This window comes from Armigeres subalbatus, chromosome 3, assembly GCF_024139115.2.
Source record: "Armigeres subalbatus isolate Guangzhou_Male chromosome 3, GZ_Asu_2, whole genome shotgun sequence".
NCBI lineage: Eukaryota > Metazoa > Arthropoda > Insecta > Diptera > Culicidae > Armigeres > Armigeres subalbatus.
The window spans coordinates 199103232-199125261 of NC_085141.1; the positions used below are offsets into that span (position 1 = coordinate 199103232).

A 22030-nucleotide genomic window follows, 5' to 3' on the forward strand; every position below is an offset into this window, starting at 1 on the left:
TTCCGACAATGGAATGAAACAGTGAAATTTTTGGGTTCCTTGGATCGTTTTGCATTATTATATTGCTCGCTGAGCTCTGAAGCCTCAGTAGTATTAAAACAAAATGATAATTTGGTTAAATCTTTTTCTTTTCTACGATTCGCCCAAATCAAAAAGTTCTTTCGCAGTTATAATTGGATGCTCACGTTCTTTGGCTAAACTTGCTCTTGTGGCCATGCGCTTTATTGTTCCTCCAATAGCACCACAAGGACCTTTGCTATGTGACGTAGCAAAAAAATGCCATTCTGCATCAATTCCGTACATTGATTTAAATTGACATAGGCTCGAAAAATTCTTATGATTTTTGTACTGCGACGCTGCTCCATCAGACATGAAATATATCTTTTTGACTACTTTATTCTTATCAACGTGTAAAAAGTTAATCATTTTTTCAATGAACAAGTTTACGGATACTGAATCGTGTCTTAAATCTTCGGAAATTATAATAAAACTTAAGTGTTCAATTTGCGTACTTCCGTTAAAATACATAACGAATGGATGAATTGTAGCTTGTTGTACGTTCCAGTGATGGGACTGCACTTCATCTTTTCAGAAAAAATTTCAGAAAAATCACAAATGACTAAAAATTCAACATTCTGTAATGTATTTTTCGTATTTTTTAAAAAGCTGGATTGTCTAGACGTTCGGACCTCTCGAAGGCAAACTCGTCCTTTTAGTTCAGAGTAAGCTTTAAGCTGAAATTATTTATTTTTACTTTTTGTTTAGGTTTTAATAGTTTTAGGTTACTCACAATATCTAGTCTTCTTCGTTCACAAATCCGTCCTCGTGTAACAAGTTTTTACGTTGAAATAAGTGTCCTTCAAACTATTTATTTAATGAGTGTTGAATGTACAATTTTAATGTGTTTGTAATACTTACGATAGTAATTTATTAATAGAAACTAAGCAAAACTAACTTTTAATTTATTGAATTTCAACGTGTGTCGTGTGTCTAACAATTTGGAATCACAAATGACAACGAAAATTGTCCTAATTTACTGACATTTGCATGACGTCTGCGAAAAGTTACAGTTTCAGTTAACCAGTCTCAACCGTCCTTAATGTGCGTTACCCAGTGACGAGGGGTCCACAACTGTTGCGCACATACTCCTCCCCGTATTGCTGCAAGTTACTTCAGCCATACCTCCAATATTACGCACGTCCAGGACCGCCAGCTTAGTCACGGGCCGTACGCAAATTCCTGTTGAAGTTCTTACATCTGCACTTCTTATTCGACCGTCTTTTCCAGGGTGCACTCCAACGACGACTCCTCGATTCCAGCTATTTCTCACCTTTTCGTCGACAGCAATAACTAAATCGCCAACTTGTAGCGGTCGCACCTCGCCGAACCACTTCGTCTGTCTTGCAATAACGGGTACATACTCCTTGATCCACCTTTTCCAGAATCTATCTAGCATTACCTTAACATGGTTCCAATTTGATCGCAGCACCGATTTTTCGTCCTGTGGTGCTACTGCTGGTTGGCATACCCCGTTGGAGCTAAGAAGCAGAAAGTGATTTGGGGTCAGCGCTTCATCCTCTGCAGCTTCGTGTGTTTACCATAGACTCAACTTCCGATAATGTAGCGAGCAGTGTATCTTCATCGGCATTTCTGGGGATCTCCATGGCAGTCAACCCATTTTTTTACTGAATTCACCTGCCTTTCTTATACGCCCCCCATGTGTGGGGCGTAGGGAGGGTTTAGGTTTAGCCACTGTGTAACTGCATTAGTAAATGACGTTGATAGTTCAGCGTTCATTCGACGAATTTGTTCTCTGAGCTCTTTCCTTGCTCCTTGGAAGTTCGTTCCTTGGTCCGAATATATTTCCAACGGAGCACCACGGCGAGCTATAAATCTTCGGACAGCCATCTTGCACGATTCTGTGGAAAGAGTGAATGCCACCTCCAGGTGAACTGCCCTGGTTGTGAGGCAGGTGAACAGCGCCACCCACCGTTTGACCTTAGCTCGGCCGATTCTCACCGTCAGTGGTCCAAAATAGTCAAGGCCAGTATAAGTGAATGGCTTCACGTATGGCGCAAGTCGCGCCTCCGGGAGTGAACTCATTCGTGGAGCCTGTGGAACAGCTTTTTTCACTTTGCACAGTTTACAATTTCTTGCTACTTTCTTCACCAGAGCTCTAAGAGTGGACACGTGGTATTTCTGCCTCACTTCATTGACGATCGTCTCATTATTGGCATGGCCAAACTTGCGATGAACTTCGTCGATGATCAACGCCGTAACGTAGTGCCCTTTGGGCAGAATCACAGGGAATTTTACATCGCTTGCTAACCAGGGGGCTGCACCAATTCGACCATCCTTTCGTATGACACCATCAGCTCCAATGAAAGGGCACAACTTGTAGATCTTACTAGTTTTGTCTAACACTTTCGATTCACCGGTTGGAGCCTGTTGGTTTGATTTCAGCAACAAGTATTCGCTAGGAAACGCTTCACGCTGGACCAAGCGGAGTATGGTCCATTCTGCTTTCTGCAACTCATCACTACTGAGAATTTTGGAAACTGGCAAGTGTTCTCTGTTGACTGCCTTATGAAGATTGCTGCAGAATCGCAGAACGTATCCTGCGGCACGCACTAATCTTCCCCATTTGGAGAAGCGCCTAAAACGTATAGTTTCTTGTGACTCATTCTGTAGGTGAACGTAAAGTGATGCTCGCGTTTCTTCATCGGTGGTCCAGTTTTTGTTTTGTTCGGGCCACTCTGATTCATCTTTGTAGAGGAATTCTGGTCCTTGCACCCACCTGCTTCTTTTAGACGCTTTCGGACCATTTCCCCACTTCGTTGCCTCATCCGCTACGTTCCAAGCCGATGGCACCTTTCTCCACTCTGAAACATCGGTGTCTTCCTGAATTTCGCCAATCCTGAACGCCACAAACTGATGAAATCTTCGCTGGTCAGACCGTATCCAGGAAAGCACAGTGTTGGAGTCACTCCAGAATATTTTTCGGCTGATAGAGATAGTATGGCTGTTGGTGATGGACTTCATCAACCTCGTCCCAAGCACTGCGGCTTGTAGTTCCAGTCTAGGCACGGAAAGTTGTTTGAGCGGCGCAACTTTGGTTTTCGATGATACAAGGCTGCAGCGAATGGTGCCACTGTCGACAATACGAAAATAGGAAACAGCGGCATAAGCTGCTATACTGGCATCCACAAATATATGCAGTTCCAAGGTTTCAAGTGCCATTGGATTATAGCCCGGAAAATAGCAACGATCAATACGTATTTGTTTAAGATCACGTAGCGATCGAACCCATAGTTGCCATGCCGGAAAGATGTCATCAGATATGTTTTCGTCCCAGCCGGTGTTTGCTCTCCATACGTCCTGCACTAAAACTTTGCCATGAATAACGAAGTTCGCCACCAGTCCGAGCGGATCGAAAATGCTCATCACCAAGCTGAGTAGCTCTCTTTTTGTAGGGTAGATACTCCCATCCAGCAGTCGATCAAGGTCAGATCGAAACTGAACAGCAAAGGAAAATACGTCCTCCTGCGGTAACCATATCATGCCCAAAACTCGTTCCGCACCGCAGTCCTTACCCATAACGAAGTTTTTTGTCGCTTCCGAAGGTTCCTCGCCAATTTTTTCCAACACTTCCTTCCGGTTGGAGAGCCAGTGACGGAGTTCAAATCCTCCATGCTGATGAATTAACTTCACCTCCTTTGCCAGCCGTGTCGCTTCCTCGACCGTATCGACGCTATCCAGGTAGTCGTCGACATAATGGTTATCAACGACTGCAGTGGCCGCCCTTGGGTATTCAGTTGCGTGTTCACTCGCGTTGAGGTTTTTTGCAAACTGTGCAGAGCACGGCGAACATGTTGCGCCGAATATGGCGACATCCATGACGAATACCTGCATCGGTTCCGTCGGGTTGTTTCGCCAGAGGAAACGTTGAGCTTGACGATCTTCTGTACGGATGAACACCTGGTGGAACATTTCCTTGATGTCCGCGTTAATGGCCACCTCTCTTTGACGGAATCGGCATAGGACTGTTGGTAGGGACTGCAGCATATCTGGCCCTTTGAGAAGAACTGAGTTCAGCGAAATTCCTTTCACTGAAGCCGCGGCGTCCCATACAATACGCACCTTGTCAGGCTTTTTGGAATTGTGGACTACGCTTAGCGGTAAATACCACACCTGCCATGGGACAGTGTGCTTCAATTCATTCATGGTGGCCTTATGAGCATAACCTTTTTCGACATAATCGATCATCTGTTGCCGCACCTTTTCGTACAATTCCGGGTTTTTGGATAGCCGATTCTCGAGGCATCGCAGTCGTTTCTCCGCCATCGGTTTGCTATCAGGAAACGCTACCCTGTCGTATCTCCATAAAAGGCCTGTTTGGAACTTTCCAGATTTCATACGCACCGTAGTTGCTTCCAGGATTTCTCGAGCTCGTTTCTCTGTTTTTGATTCGATGATTGCGTTTGCCTCAACACCTGCTCCCTCGATCGCAAAAAAAGATTTCACCAATTCGTGGAGATCTGCATCTGTTGGTTGATGACACACGTGTAAAACTCGATGTGATAATGCAATTTCAGTTCCTCCTGACTTCCCGAATACAGTCCAACCCAACCGTGTTCTTGCTGCGACTGGCTCGTCGCCACCACTTTCCCGAAGCTTCAGAGTTGTTTTCAGTTTAGTGTTGTCCAGACCGATGAGTATTCTCGGGATTGCGTCTTTGTAGCTTGATACAGGCAGCCCTTTCAGATGACGAAATTTGGATTGAAGCTCGTCGAAATCCAGCGTCTGCCGAGGAAGGTCTAGGGTTGAGACTGTGTGAACGCCACTCAAAGAATAGCGCATGGAATTATTTCCAGATATCTCCATTTGAACTCGTTTAGAATCATCTTCTGTCCGTGTTACTCCGTTTGTCCACTGCATACAGAGTGGAACCGTCGGCCCAGTAATGCCAAGCTCAGAAGCTATAGAACTTTCCACCAGGGTTGAGTCGGAGCCCCCATCTAAGAAAGCAAAGGTTTCTGCTGTTTTCCCATTCGCATGAAGAGAAACCGGAATAATACGGAATAAAACCTTCTGATGAGAATGTTGATGAACTGTTACGACTCCAGTGTTTGATGACGAAGAAGCTGCATTTCCCACATTGGTGCCAGGTCGCGGATATCCAGGGTGTAGAAATCTATGGTGGTTTTCCTTACATCCATCTGTTCCGCATGGAGGGGCTTTGCATGGCCACTTGCCGTGGGGATACAAGCATCGCTTGCACAGTTGAGCTTCTTGAACTGTCTTCCATCGATCGTTGATGTTCCTTGCTTTGAAAGTGGGACATTCCTTGGGCTTATGACCGTCCATTTTGCACACAGCGCACGGCCGAACTTTCGGGCTGATTGTCGGCTGTGAGTCGCTCGTCCTTTTGTTACAGCTACCTGCTGCTTCTACTTCAGCGCGCACGGAGTTGACGAACGCTTTTCCTTTCTGCCGATCCGGTTTGGGAATCTCTCCCAATCCGCTAGAGACGCTACTTGCCGCATTGATGATTAAGCTCATGTAGTCAGAAAAGCTGCGAAGATCTGCTTCCACCATCGTTTGTTTATGTAGTGCCCATCCCAGTTTAACGTTTGCTGGCAGCTTGTCCACTAGTTCCTGTAGAAGAATCGGATTTCCCAAATGCATGTGCTGTCCAGATGCGATTAGGTGCGCACACAGATTGCGCACTACTAATCCGAAGTTGACCAATGTTTCCAGCTTCTCTGGCTTCGGCGCTGGAGTGTTCCTGACTTCATTTAGCAGCGAACCGATGATAGCGTCCGGACGACCATACAGAGTGCGAAGCGTTGATAAAATCTCCTCCACGTTTGATGGATGAAGTAGAAAACTATTCACCGCCTTCCTTGCATCTCCTCTCAGACATCTTTGGAGCCTCAGTAGATTTTCCGCCGAAGTGTACCCACACATTTGCGTTGATGTTTCAAAGCTGCTCCAAAACAATGGCCATTCAGCAGGATTTCCACCAAAGGGTGGAAGGTCTTTCGGAACGACGTGACGCGCAGCGAGCTGTTGCGCATTCGGTCCCACATTTGCCCCATCTAACGGTTGCCACGGTGGCCCTAACACACTTGAAGTTGGATAAACCGAAACGTTCGGGGCCGAGCAACCGCTTTGTAATATCCCTGTTGACAACGGTTGAGATGGCGGAATCCTAATTTGCTTTCCCATGTGTCCCTGATATACCTGATTACCAGAGTATCCTATCGCGTGTGGTACAGATTGCGACATTGAAGGGTTGGGAATGAAATTCCACAGATTCTGTTGTGTATTTTGCCAATCATTACCCCAGTGTTGATTACTTACCGCACTGACCGAGGGAACATACTGACCAAAACAAGAATTCGCGGCAGCACCTAGCCCTATATGCGATGCACGGTTGTCTGATGTCGTCCGGTGCTGAGCCAGATAGGGGAAGTTCCCCGTCATTCCATTCGTTGTTTGACTTCTCGGCGGTGTGCCTGTTGGTGTAGACTGGTGTGCTGGGGGTGGCAATGATACATTCCAAGGAAACGTAGATGGCTGCACATACGGCACAGATATCGATGGCATTACTGCTGCTTGCGATGTGCGATACTCGGCTGCTGATGTCTGTGGGTGTAGTGGTAGAGTTGATGTGGGCATCATCGCAGTTTGTTTACTATACGATGAGACTGAAGCCGGCGCTATCGTACTACACGATGCTGTAGGTAGTGCGTATGCAACCGTCGTGGATGTTGTTGGTGAGATCACAAACAGACTGTTTTCATGGCTCGTCTGGCGAAACGTAGAAGCTGTGATTGCACTCTCTCGCGTGTTAGTCGACGGAGCAGGTATTGGTTTCCTGCAACACCACATAGTCGACATGTGATTTGTTGGCTGTGTTATTAACGACTGCACTGATAGAGGCTGACTTGGCATGAATGATATTGGGAGCGACGACACACAATTCGATGGAGCAATCAGCGAAATGTCGGGTGCATTGACTGCATGAGTGGATGTGCTGACTTGGGATGCTGCAGTGGTGATAGGAAGAACCGTGGTAGTTAAGGAGGTGCTTGGGATAGAACTGTGACGTGCCTCTTGCTGTAACGTAAGCCCAGTGGTATTACTACCAGGATTGGTACTTAGGGTTACTGGTGCATTCCGTTCCATCCAGTTGTTTACCTTGCTGGTGCCACTATTTACGCGGCTACGCACACTACGTACATCTCCGTCGTCGCTCAGCTGCGTGTGGAGCAGATTATACTTCTGTTGAATGTGCTCCCTCTCCAAAGCAAGCTTTGCCGCAATCGCCTTTTCTCCGCGTTCCCGCTCCAAGCGTATCGTCATTTCTTGCAGGACCCGTTCTTGATTTTCTCTTTCCTCTCGCAACCTTTCCTGGAGTAGCTTCTCCTCTTCCAAACGTTGCATCTCGAGTTGAATCCTCGCTTCTCGTACACTGTTGGATGTTGATGCCACGGACGGCTCAGGCTGGTTGCATGCCACACATATAGCTTCGATTTTCGTTCTCGATGCTATCGTTTACGCCAGCGCACATAAAATGAACCCAACGATCGCATACATCGCACTGGACCATCTTTCTATCAGCTTCATTCGGGAGACTGCATACCATACACCGATGCTGTACTGAGTCGGTAGATTGACTCGATCTGAGGTTAGATCTTCCTTTCGGCTCATCACTCGACATGGTTATGAAATATCCGTATAGATATTCTTAAAGTCCTTGTTACGGAGACACGGAGACGTTCAGCGGACCTCTCGAAGGCAAACTCGTCCTTTTAGTTCAGAGTAAGCTTTAAGCTGAAATTATTTATTTTTACTTTTTGTTTAGGTTTTAATAGTTTTAGGTTACTCACAATATCTAGTCTTCTTCGTTCACAAATCCGTCCTCGTGTAACAAGTTTTTACGTTGAAATAAGTGTCCTTCAAACTATTTATTTAATGAGTGTTGAATGTACAATTTTAATGTGTTTGTAATACTTACGATAGTAATTTATTAATAGAAACTAAGCAAAACTAACTTTTAATTTATTGAATTTCAACGTGTGTCGTGTGTCTAACAATTTGGAATCACAAATGACAACGAAAATTGTCCTAATTTACTGACATTTGCATGACGTCTGCGAAAAGTTACAGTTTCAGTTAACCAGTCTCAACCGTCCTTAATGTGCGTTACCCAGTGACGAGGGGTCCACAACTGTTGCGCACATCTGTTTTAATGAAATCGTGAGAGATAAAACTTTCTAATTTCAAGCAAAAATATGACACAAACTCATCTACAGGTTTTACAATAGTTTCTAGGTCACACCTATCCGTGGTCACCCATTGCTCAAATGATAACTGATCAATATATTTTTCTTCAAACTCAGCGAATAAAGTATTTTCCAATGATGAAGAACCTGGACAATACGAACAAGATCGCAGATAGCAATTTGATGTTGTATTTTCACACAAAAGACTACCAGTTAACATTTTAATATCCTTTGTTAAATTGATTCTTTTCAAACTATGTAAAATCATGGGTTCTCATTATGTGTTTCTGAATTGGAAAGAAGCTTGCATTGCCTTGGCCGAAGGCTTGCCATTGAGGAAAACCCTACTTTAATATTATCGTGAATGTCCTTGAAACGTGTGTACGCTTCTTTCAAAGTCGTCATCATTAATCGTTTTTGAATTGCTTGACGCTTTCCATCTTTTTTTACTGATACATAATCTTTTTGACCAGGCATAGCTCGTCTTACTTCATCATCTTCAAAATATTGAACTACTATTTCTTTTGTCTCATCTGTTAATGCAGTACTAGACCTAGTATTTTTGGTTGAAAGACAGTTATTCTTCAATTGTTTTGCCTCTTTTACTGTACTTCTATTGGTTTTGAACTCATCAATGGCATCCTGAATAGACCACGAACTTGGCAGCATCGACAAAATCAATAATTTTTCTTTCTTTGTCGTGGCTGCATTCGAGAACCTTTCCTTCATATTTATAATTACCTGTATTTTCTGTATTTTCCACATCATCAGGTCCTATTTTGAAGAGGTTTCTTCGTACAGCTTCGTTTATTTCACGGCATTTTTTCTCCGGGTAATAAACGTAGTCCATCTTACTCCATTTAATCAGAGTCACTTTTATCCCAGCTATGCCCTCTTTAAAGCGTTCGATGTTGACCTTTTGGATACACTCATCTTCCGATTGATTTGTTGAAACAGATTTCGCTGATGGTACGGTGGCAAGGCTCTCAGCACTTGATACTTCTGGTAATTCCTCAGTTGTTGTCGGTACATCTGGCAATTCCTCAGTTGATGTCGTTTTCGAACTTCCTGCGCTTTGCTCAACCGATGATATACAGATTGTTCTTTTGTCAATGTTTAGACGACAGGACGTGCAAATGCGTAAATTTGTATTCAATGTGGACATTGGATCATAACCAGTCACTTTCAGTTTATCTATGGTGCTTTCGGTGAGATTTCGTAACTCTTTTGAACACTTTTTTCCATCAAACGGCCTACAACAGTTGAGAAAGCGGCTTCTCATGTTGTTCGTTATATTCCAATAAACAAAATCACTTTTGAGTTTTTACTGACTAGTTTGGTGCCATTTGCTTGACTGAACAAAAAAATTACCATAAGATCTTTAACAACCTTATTTTGCTTTTTCGTGAGCATTGTCATGTATGTAGCTATCATGCATTTGTTGTTGTTGAAGATACCCGTTTCCTCCCGATCATAAAGTCTATTCTCTAAGAGGTTTCCCGTAACACGGTAGATCACTTTGACGTAGTGTGTTGCGGTGTAAGATCTACCAAACAGAGCCCTGTAGCATACTAAATATCTATTTCATCTGCAAAGATCATAAATAAGAGATCTTAACGTTTTCCAACAGAGCAAACATGCAGCTCAATTTCAGAATGTTCTCACGCGCAAGCCAGATGCGCTTATTCACATTCACTTAAGTGGAATTAGGGGAGAACGGTCCAAAATGCACCCCTTAAGCTTTTTCGATGTTTTCGCCCATATAAACAAAAATACACAACCATTTCAACGTATAGGTGCAACATTTACAAACCCAGCTACATTTCACAATGATCTCCTATTCAAAACAATAAGGTTTTCATGATTTTCTAACGGATTTAAAAAATGTTTTAAAAATAGGCCTAGGGCAAAACGCTCGAATGGTGGTCTAAAATGACTCAATTGCATGCAAAATGATGGTGAACGCATGGTTGTTTGTTTTTTCTTAATGGATTGAACTACAATCTTACGGATGTGGCGGAAGAATAACAAATCGTTGAATTCAAGTGAATATGAAGGGATTTTGCTAAATTTTTCCAATGGAGCTCACTGATGGATAACTAATTATGAAGTGTAATGGTAATATTCGTTCGTAAATGTACTACAACAGATTATATGAGTGAACTTATGAGTGAGGTCATTTTGCCCCAGGGTGCATTTTGGACCGTTCTCCCCTACAACAATTCCATGAATCCATCTGGAACATAATGTTCCATAGCTAATAAATTCCTTTAGGTGACATACAACATTTCTAAGAATTATTCTGTGTCATGTCACTTTACACAAAAGATATTTTAGTTCTAGATAAAGATTGTCGCTTCGGTTCCCTTTGTTCTGCTGTCCGAAACATGTGTGGTACATACCTGTCAAATCGTATGGATTTTTCTTCTTTGACATTTAGCTCCCCTATCCTCGCCAGCAAAAGATGTTCCGGACAGCGACGACAGCGACAATCTTTATCTAGTAACTAAAATATCTTTTCTTTACACCTATCGATTCCCATACCACACAAGTGCTTGTAACTAGAGCAATGCGCTTGTTTTCTTCAGTGACAACATGACAACAAGGCAAGCAATGTGAACACGCCCTTCGATACAACTATGTATACGTATTGGTTATTGCCTGATTTTCTCAAAATTGCACGCGGCGAACCTTTCATGAAAGGTACCGCCGCGCTTTCTACCGTTTACTTGATTCTTATGGGTGAATAGCATTGCGGTGTATTGTTTGGCGCGGCCGTATCTTTCGACAGTCATTCGCCGCGTGAAGTTTTGTGCAAGTACCCATTTGGGAACATTACAAACGCCGCGCAGTGTATCATATCCAGAAAATCTGACAATATTGTCTTTACGATTTTCACTCCTCTGATTGGTTAATTAGTAAATGGTTGTTCCTAGCTTCTCACATCATAGACAGAGAAAGCATAATGAAGAATTAACGATGTACTAGAATTAAGAAGTTTCTTATCCAATAAGACTGACAATAAAGAGAATAACTTTTCCAACCCCGAATCGAAGCACATCTTCATTCTTTAAGATCGAAGTCCAAAGATACCAAAGCCCTAGCCTAATCCATTTTTCTAGCTAGGGCAATAAGTTGTGGTAATTAAGGATTCATCGTATTTAGTTCTCGCTACCAACAGCAGTCTCAGAAATAAAACATAATTAATGTTACCTTGCAGACAGTTGAAAGACTCGAATTCTTATTGTTTGAGGCTAAACTGTATGCAGCGGAAACAACTTTTCAAGCAATTAGTTAAAAAACCTCGGTACCCGGTCCTGACTGACTGCTAGAAAAATCGGGTTAGGGGTTTAAATACGTACTAACTCTTCTTGAACTGGTGAACAATGGTAGTGAGAGGAACACACGGAAGTCCTCATGACTGAACAAATTCTCTTGCTTGAAAAGGTCTTGTAGACAGAGCTAAATCCCGGGTATTAAGAGTTTCACTGGTGATATTCTAGAAGCAAGACAAGGATGTGGATAGGGCTCCGATGCATGGCCAAAAACAGTATTACTGTTCTGTTTTCTCAAGAAAGGATTGATTTCCTATTGATAAGGGGCGCGCCTTCAATGAGATTGCTTTCTATGAAGGGTCTAAATAGCGGGACCTTGTCATGGTGGTCTTGAAAAAACAAAACAACAACTGTATCGAAACCGATACTGCATTGCTTCTCAATAGCACTGGAGTAATTCGATATGCACTTAAACACTAAGGATACGGGTAACTGTACAATAGATCTAATAATTCTCGGGTACTTATTCAAAAGGACGTATGTGATTTTGTAAACAAAGATTCAAATGTCGATTTGTCCAATCCGATAGCACTCCCACGCAAACCATCACCACAGACAGGTAGGTTAAGCCTTTGGCTAGCTGTTGGTGGTGTTGGTTTGCGTGGGAGTGCCATCAGATTGGACAAATCGACGTTTAAATCTTTGTTTACAAAATCACATACGTCCTTTTGAATAAGTACCCGAGAATTGGTCGCAGTGGCACACCCGAACAGGAAAAAAAGAGGTATATTTTTTGCAGGTAAACTATAGACGTATACGTGTATATAAATCTTTGATTTTGCAGCTTTTGTCTTAAAAATAACATTTCTGATATGTTTCTTATTATCAACAGGTTTCAAAACTATTTAAAGAATTTTTCGCCAGTCACGTATAATGAAAATTATGACATTATCAATACTTTTGATCACAACACTGGATCGTGTCTAAGTTTCTTATAGATGCTATGAATAATTAAATCAAAATATCATGAAAATAACTTGTTTAAATCACTCAAAGCCCTTAACAATAATATCTGTATCAAACTGCAATTCTCGAAATAACTTACACGGCAAATTTTTTTTTTTTTACTAAATGTGAAAATTGTGAAATGTTTGAAATGTCATAACTTTTGTGTTTATTAGTTTACCATCACCAAATTATAGCTAATATAATGGACTGTTTTCCCTAAAAAAAATTACGTTCGTAAAAAGATAGGGTTTTGAGATATTTGAGTTTTTGTGACAAAAATGATATTTTTGAAGGTAAAAAAAAAGTTTTTTACTGTGCACATTTTCTTAAGAATTATCATTTAGGGTCTGTCTCAATTGGATAATTAAAATGAAATTAAACTTAAAAGTGACATTTCAATAATTATCAAATAACCCTGCTCGCAGAGCAAGATTACTTTTGACAGATATAGAATCATTTTCCATCGATGTCCTATTGGAATTGCTGGGTAGCACCAGCCATTCTTATAACGGGGTGATTTTTTAATTTTCGAATTGTCACTTTTAAGTTTAATTCTCCAAATGAGACAGACCCTTAGTTGTCTAACTTTGCTGAAAAAGTCATAACAATCGAACATTTTTAAATATTTTTGAACCATTTTCACATACACCCTTTTGAAAAGTTAGCCGTGACTCAATATGAAGATTTGATATCGAAAAATGACGTTTTAGATGAAATTGAAAAACTGTGCAAAGTTTCAGATATTTTCGAAATGGTCACTCAGGATCGACCCCAAAGTTGAGCGAATCATTTCGTTGGAGGAGCAAATATGTTTGTGGCTTACACTTCCGGTCCGGTAGATAAATTGAATGTTTATGTAAGTTTTCTTAAATTTCATATATTTATAGGCAAGCCCGCAAGATCAACGGACGTCTTGAATGAGGATTGGGTGCCTTCATTAGGACTACCTGAATCATTCAGTGATAGCAACAGCGACAGTGTTTCACTTATTTCGGAATCGAGTTCCACAACTTCAAACAGTAGTCTTGCAAGACGTAGTAACGATCACTTCTCGTCACAATCAACTGATAGTAAAAATTCTTCTTCATCCCACACACAATCGAAATGTTCGGTAAGAGAATCATATTCAGGATCGTATCACAGTGGATTTGTTACAGACGCCGATGCATCCGGGTCAAGGTTGTCATCACGGACAAGTGCCAGATCTACGAAATGTGGTGATTCTATTTTATCACAGTCTCTTGGAAGTGACAATCTCAGTTTGCTTGAGGACGAGGACACGCAAACGATTGTAAACTGTGAAAAACAAATATCCATAGAAGAAGCATCTATCGTGTTATACTAATGACACACTGGTGGTACAAGTAGCATGGTACAAGAATCTTGAAATGAGTACCATACCAATTATTGTCTTTATTAAAGATAGTCTTGGAATAATTTTCTTGTTCTCTTGTACCATGGTACAAGTACCACAGGTGTGTCCTTAGTATTATCGAACGATACTGAAAATTATGTGATAAAACCCGCCGTATTCAAAGAGAATGTACCCGTTGCTGATAATACCGTTCAATCCGACCTAGTATCAAATGACGACAACTCAATATTGAATGCATCTCTGATTCGTAAAGAAGTCGGGGTGCAAGTAGGAGGTATTTCTCAATCATCACTACAATTTTCAGTTTCTCATTTTGTTTTTTTTTTTCTTTTTCAGCAAGGTGCTTTCCGGCGGAAACTTTTACGCAGTACTACAAAGAAATTATACGTTTACAGGAACATAATTATAGATTAGAAAATCAGATATCGCAGGCATGTAAGGGAATAGAGTTTTTAGTAGATGATGCCAAGTGTAATTATTATACAGGGATTGAAAAGCTATCGATATTTGCTAAGCTTTATCAGTATTTGACACCATCGCTTGATGAACCATATTGCAAGTTCAGCCAAGACCAAATGTTGGTTATGACACTAAGTTGAGACTGAATACCCAATTCACAACATTGGCCTATGAGTATAATGTATGTATCAACACTGTATCAAATTTTTTTCATAGGACATTGTACGTCATCTTCCAATGTTGTCGATGGGCAATTGAACCCACGAAGAGGGAAAACTTGTCCCGGCACATTCCATCCGCATTTCATAACATGTTTGGCAGTAAGAGAGTATTTATTATCGACTGTTTCGAGGTACGTTGCCAAACACCAAGCGATGTTAAGGTATCAGTGATGCACTTCAGTAATTATAAGAAACATGAAACGATCAAATTTTTGATAGCATGCCATCCGGATGGTACAATCGCTTTTGTATCCATTGGATACGCTGGCAGATGTTCCGATCGTGAAGTTTTCATTCAAAGCAAATTCTTAGATTTAATAGGACAAAGGGTTTGATATTTCCGACCTTATTAAGAGTAAGAAAGCCTCATTAAACATACCTACGTTCCTTAGATGAAAAACTCAGTTTACTATGAAAGAGTTAGAAGCTGACAAGCAAATTACTTCGCTGAGGATTCACATTGAGCGACTAATCGGATTAGTTCCCCAGCAAACCAGCAATCGTATAAGAATGTAAACATTAAATTATATATATTCACAGATCAGATCGTAATCATATATAGATCCAGCAGAAGTTGTGAAAAATTGTAGAAAGGTTACATATAATGCAAATGTACAATCTAATTATAATCTATGTCATAAGTTGTAAATATGTAAATTTAAACTCACAACGGAATCATATATCGCAAATATTTGAAAAAATGCATATATGAGCATCTGAAGTTACAATGTCGTTAAGATTTGATTATAAAGTCCTCTGTTATAATGATATCAAATATACATATAATAACCTTGAATGTTCAATAAAATATTCTTTTTCAAGAATATTAAAAACAACACATTTGTCATTGTCATTAAAAACAATTCGAAGACAAATATCAAAAGTGGTAGTTGTTTTATACAAATACATTCCTCAACATTAAACAATTGGTAATCACCCAGTCAATGTCTGCGAAATAGAACTACATGATAATGATCATTCAGTTATTTTTGTACTATTGGCCAGAATTATAAGGGAACCTTTTCGCACCCATTCTCCATGAACTGTGTTTTTCCGTACATCTGTACTAGCTATGTATAACTAAACCTTTAAAGGTAGATTTTTAATAGAGTACTTACTGTTGTTTGTCATTAGGCATAGTAAACAGCCTGGTATAGTTTTGACGTAGGACTTACGTCTCTCTTTACTATACCGGGTGTCATTTCAAAATTTCTAAAACGGCCGCGTTACGCTGTGTTGAAAGATTTCAAACGTTAATAGCTTTTATCCTAGTGAACAGATTTCTGCAGTTAACCCCTCAATCGTCGGTTTTCAAGTATGCCTTTCATATTAATGCTTGATAATATCCGAACACTTGTTTTAATAGGCCTAAAACTGTTTTCAAAGCAAAACATTGAATTCACGAAAACCTATAAATATGGGTACCGCATCATTCTTGCATCATTCCATTACCACGTTCTGATTGGTGCAGACGTCAACGAATGAGCTCACGCTAGGTCTGCTAAGAAGGCATAAAATAGCACAGCGCGATTTTTTCCTCTCAATCTGACCGAAACAGGCAAAGAAATAACAGCAGCGCATCGTCGGAATTTTCGAACGGTTGCATCATCGTCTCAGCCACGCATTCGCAAACCTTAGCCTTTTTAAGAGCAAGGCAGAATCTTCAGCATTCTCAGGTCAGCATCATCGGCATTTTCAGCCCGGCATTGTGGAGAAGCCAACAGTAAGCGCGGCACGGCGGTGTGTGACGATAGAGTGTCGACGACAACACTACTGATCAGTTGAACCGCTCAAGAGGAAATTTACATCTAACAGTGTGAATGAATCTTTTCAGAACCACTAATATACTTACTAAAGAGTTTTTCGCAATAGAATCATTTTGAAAATGTAGTACAATCAACTAATTAGAGAGCGTTTGCGTGACAATTTTATTAATTCGCGTTCATGGCGATGAATTGTTACAAAATTCTGTCTTTCTCGCTCACGACAAAAGAATATGCGTTTCTTATTCTAAGATCTCAACGAAAATTTTAGAAATTTCTCCATTAGAATTCCAAAAATTGTTACTGTTTTGAGTCTAAATATTTCAATTTAAAATTTGATTTATTTGTTGATGTGAATAGGTAAATAGCTACTGAATTTTGTGTAACTTTCAATCGTTGGTATAAAGCTTTTGAATATTCTTGGTTAACGTGATTTTGTGTTTCAGCAAGTATACTCTATTACCACTATTACCACTCTCGCTAATTTGAAGAGTTAACGCAGTAGCGTCGCGGTATTACAAAAGACAAGCAATGTAGTGAAGAGACATTGCGAGGGGTGCTTGAACGTATAATTCAATGTGCAGCATAACATGTCGAAATAATGTGCTAGAAATCATCACATGAACCCATTTTGGAATTTTAGTTTAAAAATGAAATGTTGAAAAATGTAATTAAAATTTTCAAAAATTGTGAAATTAGTGTAATATCTGCAAATATCGCACCTCTGGCAATCATTTTTAGGCGTTAGTCATCTTTGGTAACCCAAGATGGTGTGAATGTGCTGTCTGTTGCCCAATATATGGGGATTCTCGAAGTGGTCCATGTTGTTAATATACTATACTATATACTATATATGTGACAAATCATTTTTGCTTGGTTGGTCAACGTAAAGGTAGAACCAACAAATGTTTTGCGATGTATTCATCAAAGAGGTGGAACATCGGCTTAAGTTGCAATGCTATAATGAAGAAATCATTCGCTTTATTGATCAATGTAAAGGTGTAGCCATCAGCTGATTTACAATGGTATTATTCATCGAAAAGGCGGAGCTTCGGCGGATTTCCTATGCTATAGTTCATCTTTTTCTGGCAATTATGGCATTGAAAATACTTCGAATGTCCCATATATAATTATTTTGATAGTGAACTCTTTTATTCATTAGTTATTATTTAGAAAATAATAATTTTGAAATGTTTTGTCACTTTAATTACCCACGACTAGTAGTAGTAGTAAAATTCTTCTTTATTTAAAACATTTTTTGTTCTACAATCATTTTATACATGTACAGTGATCGGCCGGCTTGGCCCTCCAACTTCAATTATTATTATTATTATTATGCTATTACTTAATTTTTAAAATATAATGTATCATGACGGCCTTTAGGAGGCGCTGGTGTGTTTTTAAAATTTGATAACCTTACTACTATGTACACTAATATTTACAATAAAAAAAATGATAACCCAGATTGGAACTAGCGCCCTAATTAGAGCCTGATCCGAATGCAAGCAACGGACCCTAAACTTTTCTTTACACTCACCAAAGCGTTCACGTAAGGTTTTTATCCCGGCCAGACGGTGGACCTCGGATGTTCTTGTCCTGGGAGGGGTGTTGAGGATCATCCTCAGGAATTTGTTTTGGACCCGTTGAAGTTTGAGGTGGTGGGTTTTAGCGCAGCTCTCCCAGACAGGCATGCCATATTCGATCACAGGGAGGATGATTTGCTTGTAGACAGCAAGCTTATTTTTCAGGGACAATGACGACCGGCGGTTGATCAAAGGGTACAGTAGTTTCAACAAGACGTTACACTTTGTCACCGTTTTGTCAACCTGTTGCCTGAAAATAAGCTTGCTGTCGAGGGTCAAGCCAAGGTAGCCGGCCTCATTGGCCCATTCCACAGTCGTGCCATTGAGGATGATTTTACAGTCACCAGGCGGAACAAGTTTAGGGGATTTGGAGTGGGGAAAATGATGACCTGGGTCTTCGCCGCGTTGATACAGATCTTCCAGCTGGTGAGGTACTCTGTCAGGGCATCCAGGCCTCGTTGGAGTTTTGCCACTAGCGCTCTGATCACTCTACCGTTGTAGACGATGGATGTGTCATCTGCGAACAGAGACAGAATGCCGCCTTCTGGAGGTTCTGGCATGTCGGAGGTGAACAGATTGAAAAGCAGGGGCCCGAGGATACTGCCCTGGGGAACGCCTGCGACGATGTTGTGCGCATTGGAACTCGCTCCGCTGATTGAGACCCGGAATGTCCTTGCCGACAGGTAATTGTTGATGATTTTCACCAGGTAGCTGGGAAGATTGTAGCGTTGTAGTTTGTACACCAGGCCATCATGCCATACATTGTCACGACTAGCAGTGAGCAAACGATGTTCAATGGTCTTATACATCAAAGGGGCGGAGCTTCGGCTAGAGTTCTGATATAATGATAAAATCATGGCTCACGCGAGTTTAGTTCCTGCTCAAATTTTATCTTGAGCGGTCGGTAGCGAACCAACATCCAGCGACAGGGACAGGCCTGACAATAGTCATCGTCGCATCAAGAAAAACCGCAGTAGCGACGAGATTTATTGTCTTCATTGCTACTCGACGCATCGTCAATGACGCGCACAACGTTAGCTTTGGTCGTGCAACCAAATCGTCATGACGACAGCGAAGAACGAAGACTTCATACCATTATTCTTCAAGCGGCAGCTGCCCTGCGAAGATTTTTATTATTTCTTTGTGAAAATGAATTTGAAGTAATGTATGAAGATGATATAAATGCTATCGAAACATTTATGTTACCAAAGTTCGTACTATTTCTTCATTCTAGACGTCATTATGTTTTTAACTACTCCGTCTATAATGACGTGCAATCGATTATGTGAAGTAGTGACGACGGAAATCGTCTTTTTACTTTTGGCTGCACGACTATCTTCGTGGTAGGCATGCGGCATGAAGAAACCGAATAGGTGTCGCGTCCGGAAATGTTATGACGAAGACTATATTTTTTTCGCTTTCTTCATACGACGAGAATGACTATTGTCAGCCCGGACAGGGATGATGATATTGCCGTCTCTAGAAATCAAAGAATTATCTTTTTACATACTTTCATCAATGACAAAAAAAATCAACATTAGATGAAAAATCGATTGATAGCTTATCATTTTGTTTTTTTTTTTTCTATAGATTGGTAACGAAACGTGTAATAATGCTGAACAAAATATGTATTTTCACATGCATGGTTAAGCCAAGTCCTACGTCCACTTCCGGTTATGTCACAGACATTACCCACTGTTAGTTTTTTAAGTACTCACTAAATAGATAGAAACAGATTTGCAAAAATTCCGTTATTTAGTACTTCCGTCGTGCGGGGCTTCTTTTGATTCCGGGGGCTACTTTGGATTTTTGATTTTTTGAAAAAAATAAACGGAAAAAAAGTTGCCATCCAAGTATAAACACGACAACCGATTAGTGATGATGGCAAATTTATAGTAATTTTCGTTGTAATTTTTGTTTTAAAATGTCCAAAGTAGCCCCTGATTTGTCAAAAGAAGCCCCGCACGACGGTTATTGGAAATATGAAATTCAATTCTCAAATTTAGCAACCAGAAAGAGAGTATGTTCTATTAGTCGTTTTATGCCATACTATAGTCGACCCGGATACGAATTTGAAGTTTAGTTTTTCTCGATCTACTCAACCCTACTCGTGACTTTGCATGAGGAAATATCACATAAACCCGTCGGAAACTATAATGAACGTTTCGGCTGAAGGAATGAAGAAAATCTATTCAGCCATTTCCGAGTTATGCGGATACGAATACAGACCATTTCATTTTTATTATATAGAAGATTTTGTTCTCAACAATCAATTCACAACATCACTGCGATCTATAGAACAATTTAGAAATACAATAAACACGATTTTAGGGAAAACAAACTTTGAGGGCAATTTTGTTATATTGACAACGTTGTATTTCTCCCCTTAGAGATGATAATATCATGATGATATTATACACGTCAATATGAAATTATATATGTGTTCAAATAAATCACATATACTGGTTTATGCAATCATTGTTGACAATGTTGTATAAAATGTAATGGAATGTCTTTTCCAGATTGAATCCGCAGATCCAATATTATCAATAGGTATAAATGATTGCTTAACAACTGCGTACACATGGAGGAACCAGGTAGCTTCTGGACTATGAACTAGAAGGTCAAAGGATCGAAAGCTGGAGGCTAAATTTATAACATGAATATATACATTAGCTAATAATCAACTAACAGCATGTTACATAATGATTATGTTTCGACCTAAGAAATATTTTTGTTGCAAATACAATAACACGTATGTTTTTTTATAATAATATAATGTATGTATGTTTGAACTGTTTTTTACAATGCTAGATTTAAAGTTGTAACAGTCCAATTATGGAACTTTATAACTGAACATACGCGATCTCTGATAAAAACCATCATGATTGTATATTGATTCAATTCAAATCGAAAAACGTCGTATATCTTGTTATGCCATAACACTGATTTGTACGTATATGGCCTCCACTTTTGTTCACATAGAAGGAATATATGCATTTTATACAATCAAATTACATCGTATAAGAGTGCATTAAACAGAACTAAAAGTTAGTTATGTGAACCAATTTGTTGGCTGGGTCGTGGAATATATAAAATACTATCTAGTACCATTCCAGTAGAATCTGTTGCCCGTTTCCAAAATGGACTTACTGTTGTAGATTTAATAGTAAAGATTTCATGCATTCTTGTAAGTTTCAACAAATCTATAATAAATTGACATGAGTTCTTTTGGTGCTTATATAATCTAACTTTTATTTGAATAAAAGTTCGCCAATAGCTCTGGCAGAATAATATTTTTTGAAATAAACATCAGATTTATCACAAGCGTTCTTCCATACATCGATGTCTTTTTCCACTTTTATACAGATTTGGTCAGTATCACTCCAAACGTAGAACAATCCATAATCAGCATCCGAAATGGCAATCTGCGCCTGAACCTGCAGGAAATACGCATGCGTTTCACGCATTTTGAAGTTGTCGCCGTCCATTTTTTTAAATTAATTAGGTCCTTCCGTCAAATTGCGCATAGGGCTCATTCACAAATTACATAACGCATCAAGGGGTGGGTGGGTACACAATATTGCGTTACAAAATGTTACGGTTTGTCTAGGGGGTGGGTGGGTTTGTTTAGTTCTGTTACGGATAACATGAATAATAAAATAATATAAAAAACGAAATTTCTAATTAAATTCAAATTTGACAGTATTATTATGTACTATGAAGGAAGTTAATCAAGAGTTCACTAAAAATGCCAATTTTTTTCATTTTTGTGAAATTTTAGTAAGACGTTATGCGTCACAGATGGGGGTGGGTGGGTATGAGGCAAATGTTACAAACAAGTCACGGAGGGGTGGGTGGGGGTTCAAATCTGTGTTTTTTTGCGTTATGTAATTTGTGAATGAGCCCATATATGACTGCTTGTTGAAACGGCTTTTCTTGGAAAGACGAAAAGGACACTTGAATTCCACTGCAGCCTTTCGGCAACATTCGCATTGCATGATCAAATCTGGCGTGGCTGCAAGGTACGGTTGGTTTTTATACATAAATAT

At 40.1% G+C, this 22030-nt stretch overlaps 2 protein-coding genes across 4 annotated transcripts; one reads left to right on the forward strand and one right to left on the reverse strand.

Moving 5' to 3' along the window:
• Positions 1–1704: 1704 nt before the first annotated feature.
• LOC134222227 (uncharacterized) lies at positions 1705–7452 on the reverse strand. Its single transcript, XM_062701369.1, has 3 exons — positions 6987–7452; positions 6367–6651; positions 1705–6263 (listed from the first exon to the last, which is right to left on the reverse strand). Exons 1-3 carry the CDS (start codon positions 7450–7452, stop codon positions 1705–1707), a joined length of 5310 nt encoding a protein of 1769 aa, XP_062557353.1.
• Positions 7453–13269: 5817 nt separating this feature from the next.
• On the forward strand, positions 13270–15115 carry LOC134221464 (uncharacterized). 3 transcript variants are annotated; one of them, XR_009982353.1, is made up of 4 exons: positions 13270–13407; positions 13465–13647; positions 13721–14226; positions 14289–14452. XR_009982353.1 is itself a non-coding variant. In XM_062700655.1 (4 exons), exons 2-4 carry the CDS (start codon positions 13682–13684, stop codon positions 14549–14551), a joined length of 381 nt encoding a protein of 126 aa, XP_062556639.1. In that variant the 5' UTR covers positions 13270–13407; positions 13465–13681; the 3' UTR covers positions 14552–15115. The 3 variants fall into 3 exon arrangements, 1 of the variants encoding a protein (XP_062556639.1); XR_009982354.1 differs by having other exon boundaries at positions 13735–14226; XM_062700655.1 differs by having other exon boundaries at positions 13465–13688; positions 14116–14226; positions 14289–15115.
• The last annotated feature ends 6915 nt before the right edge of the window (positions 15116–22030 follow it).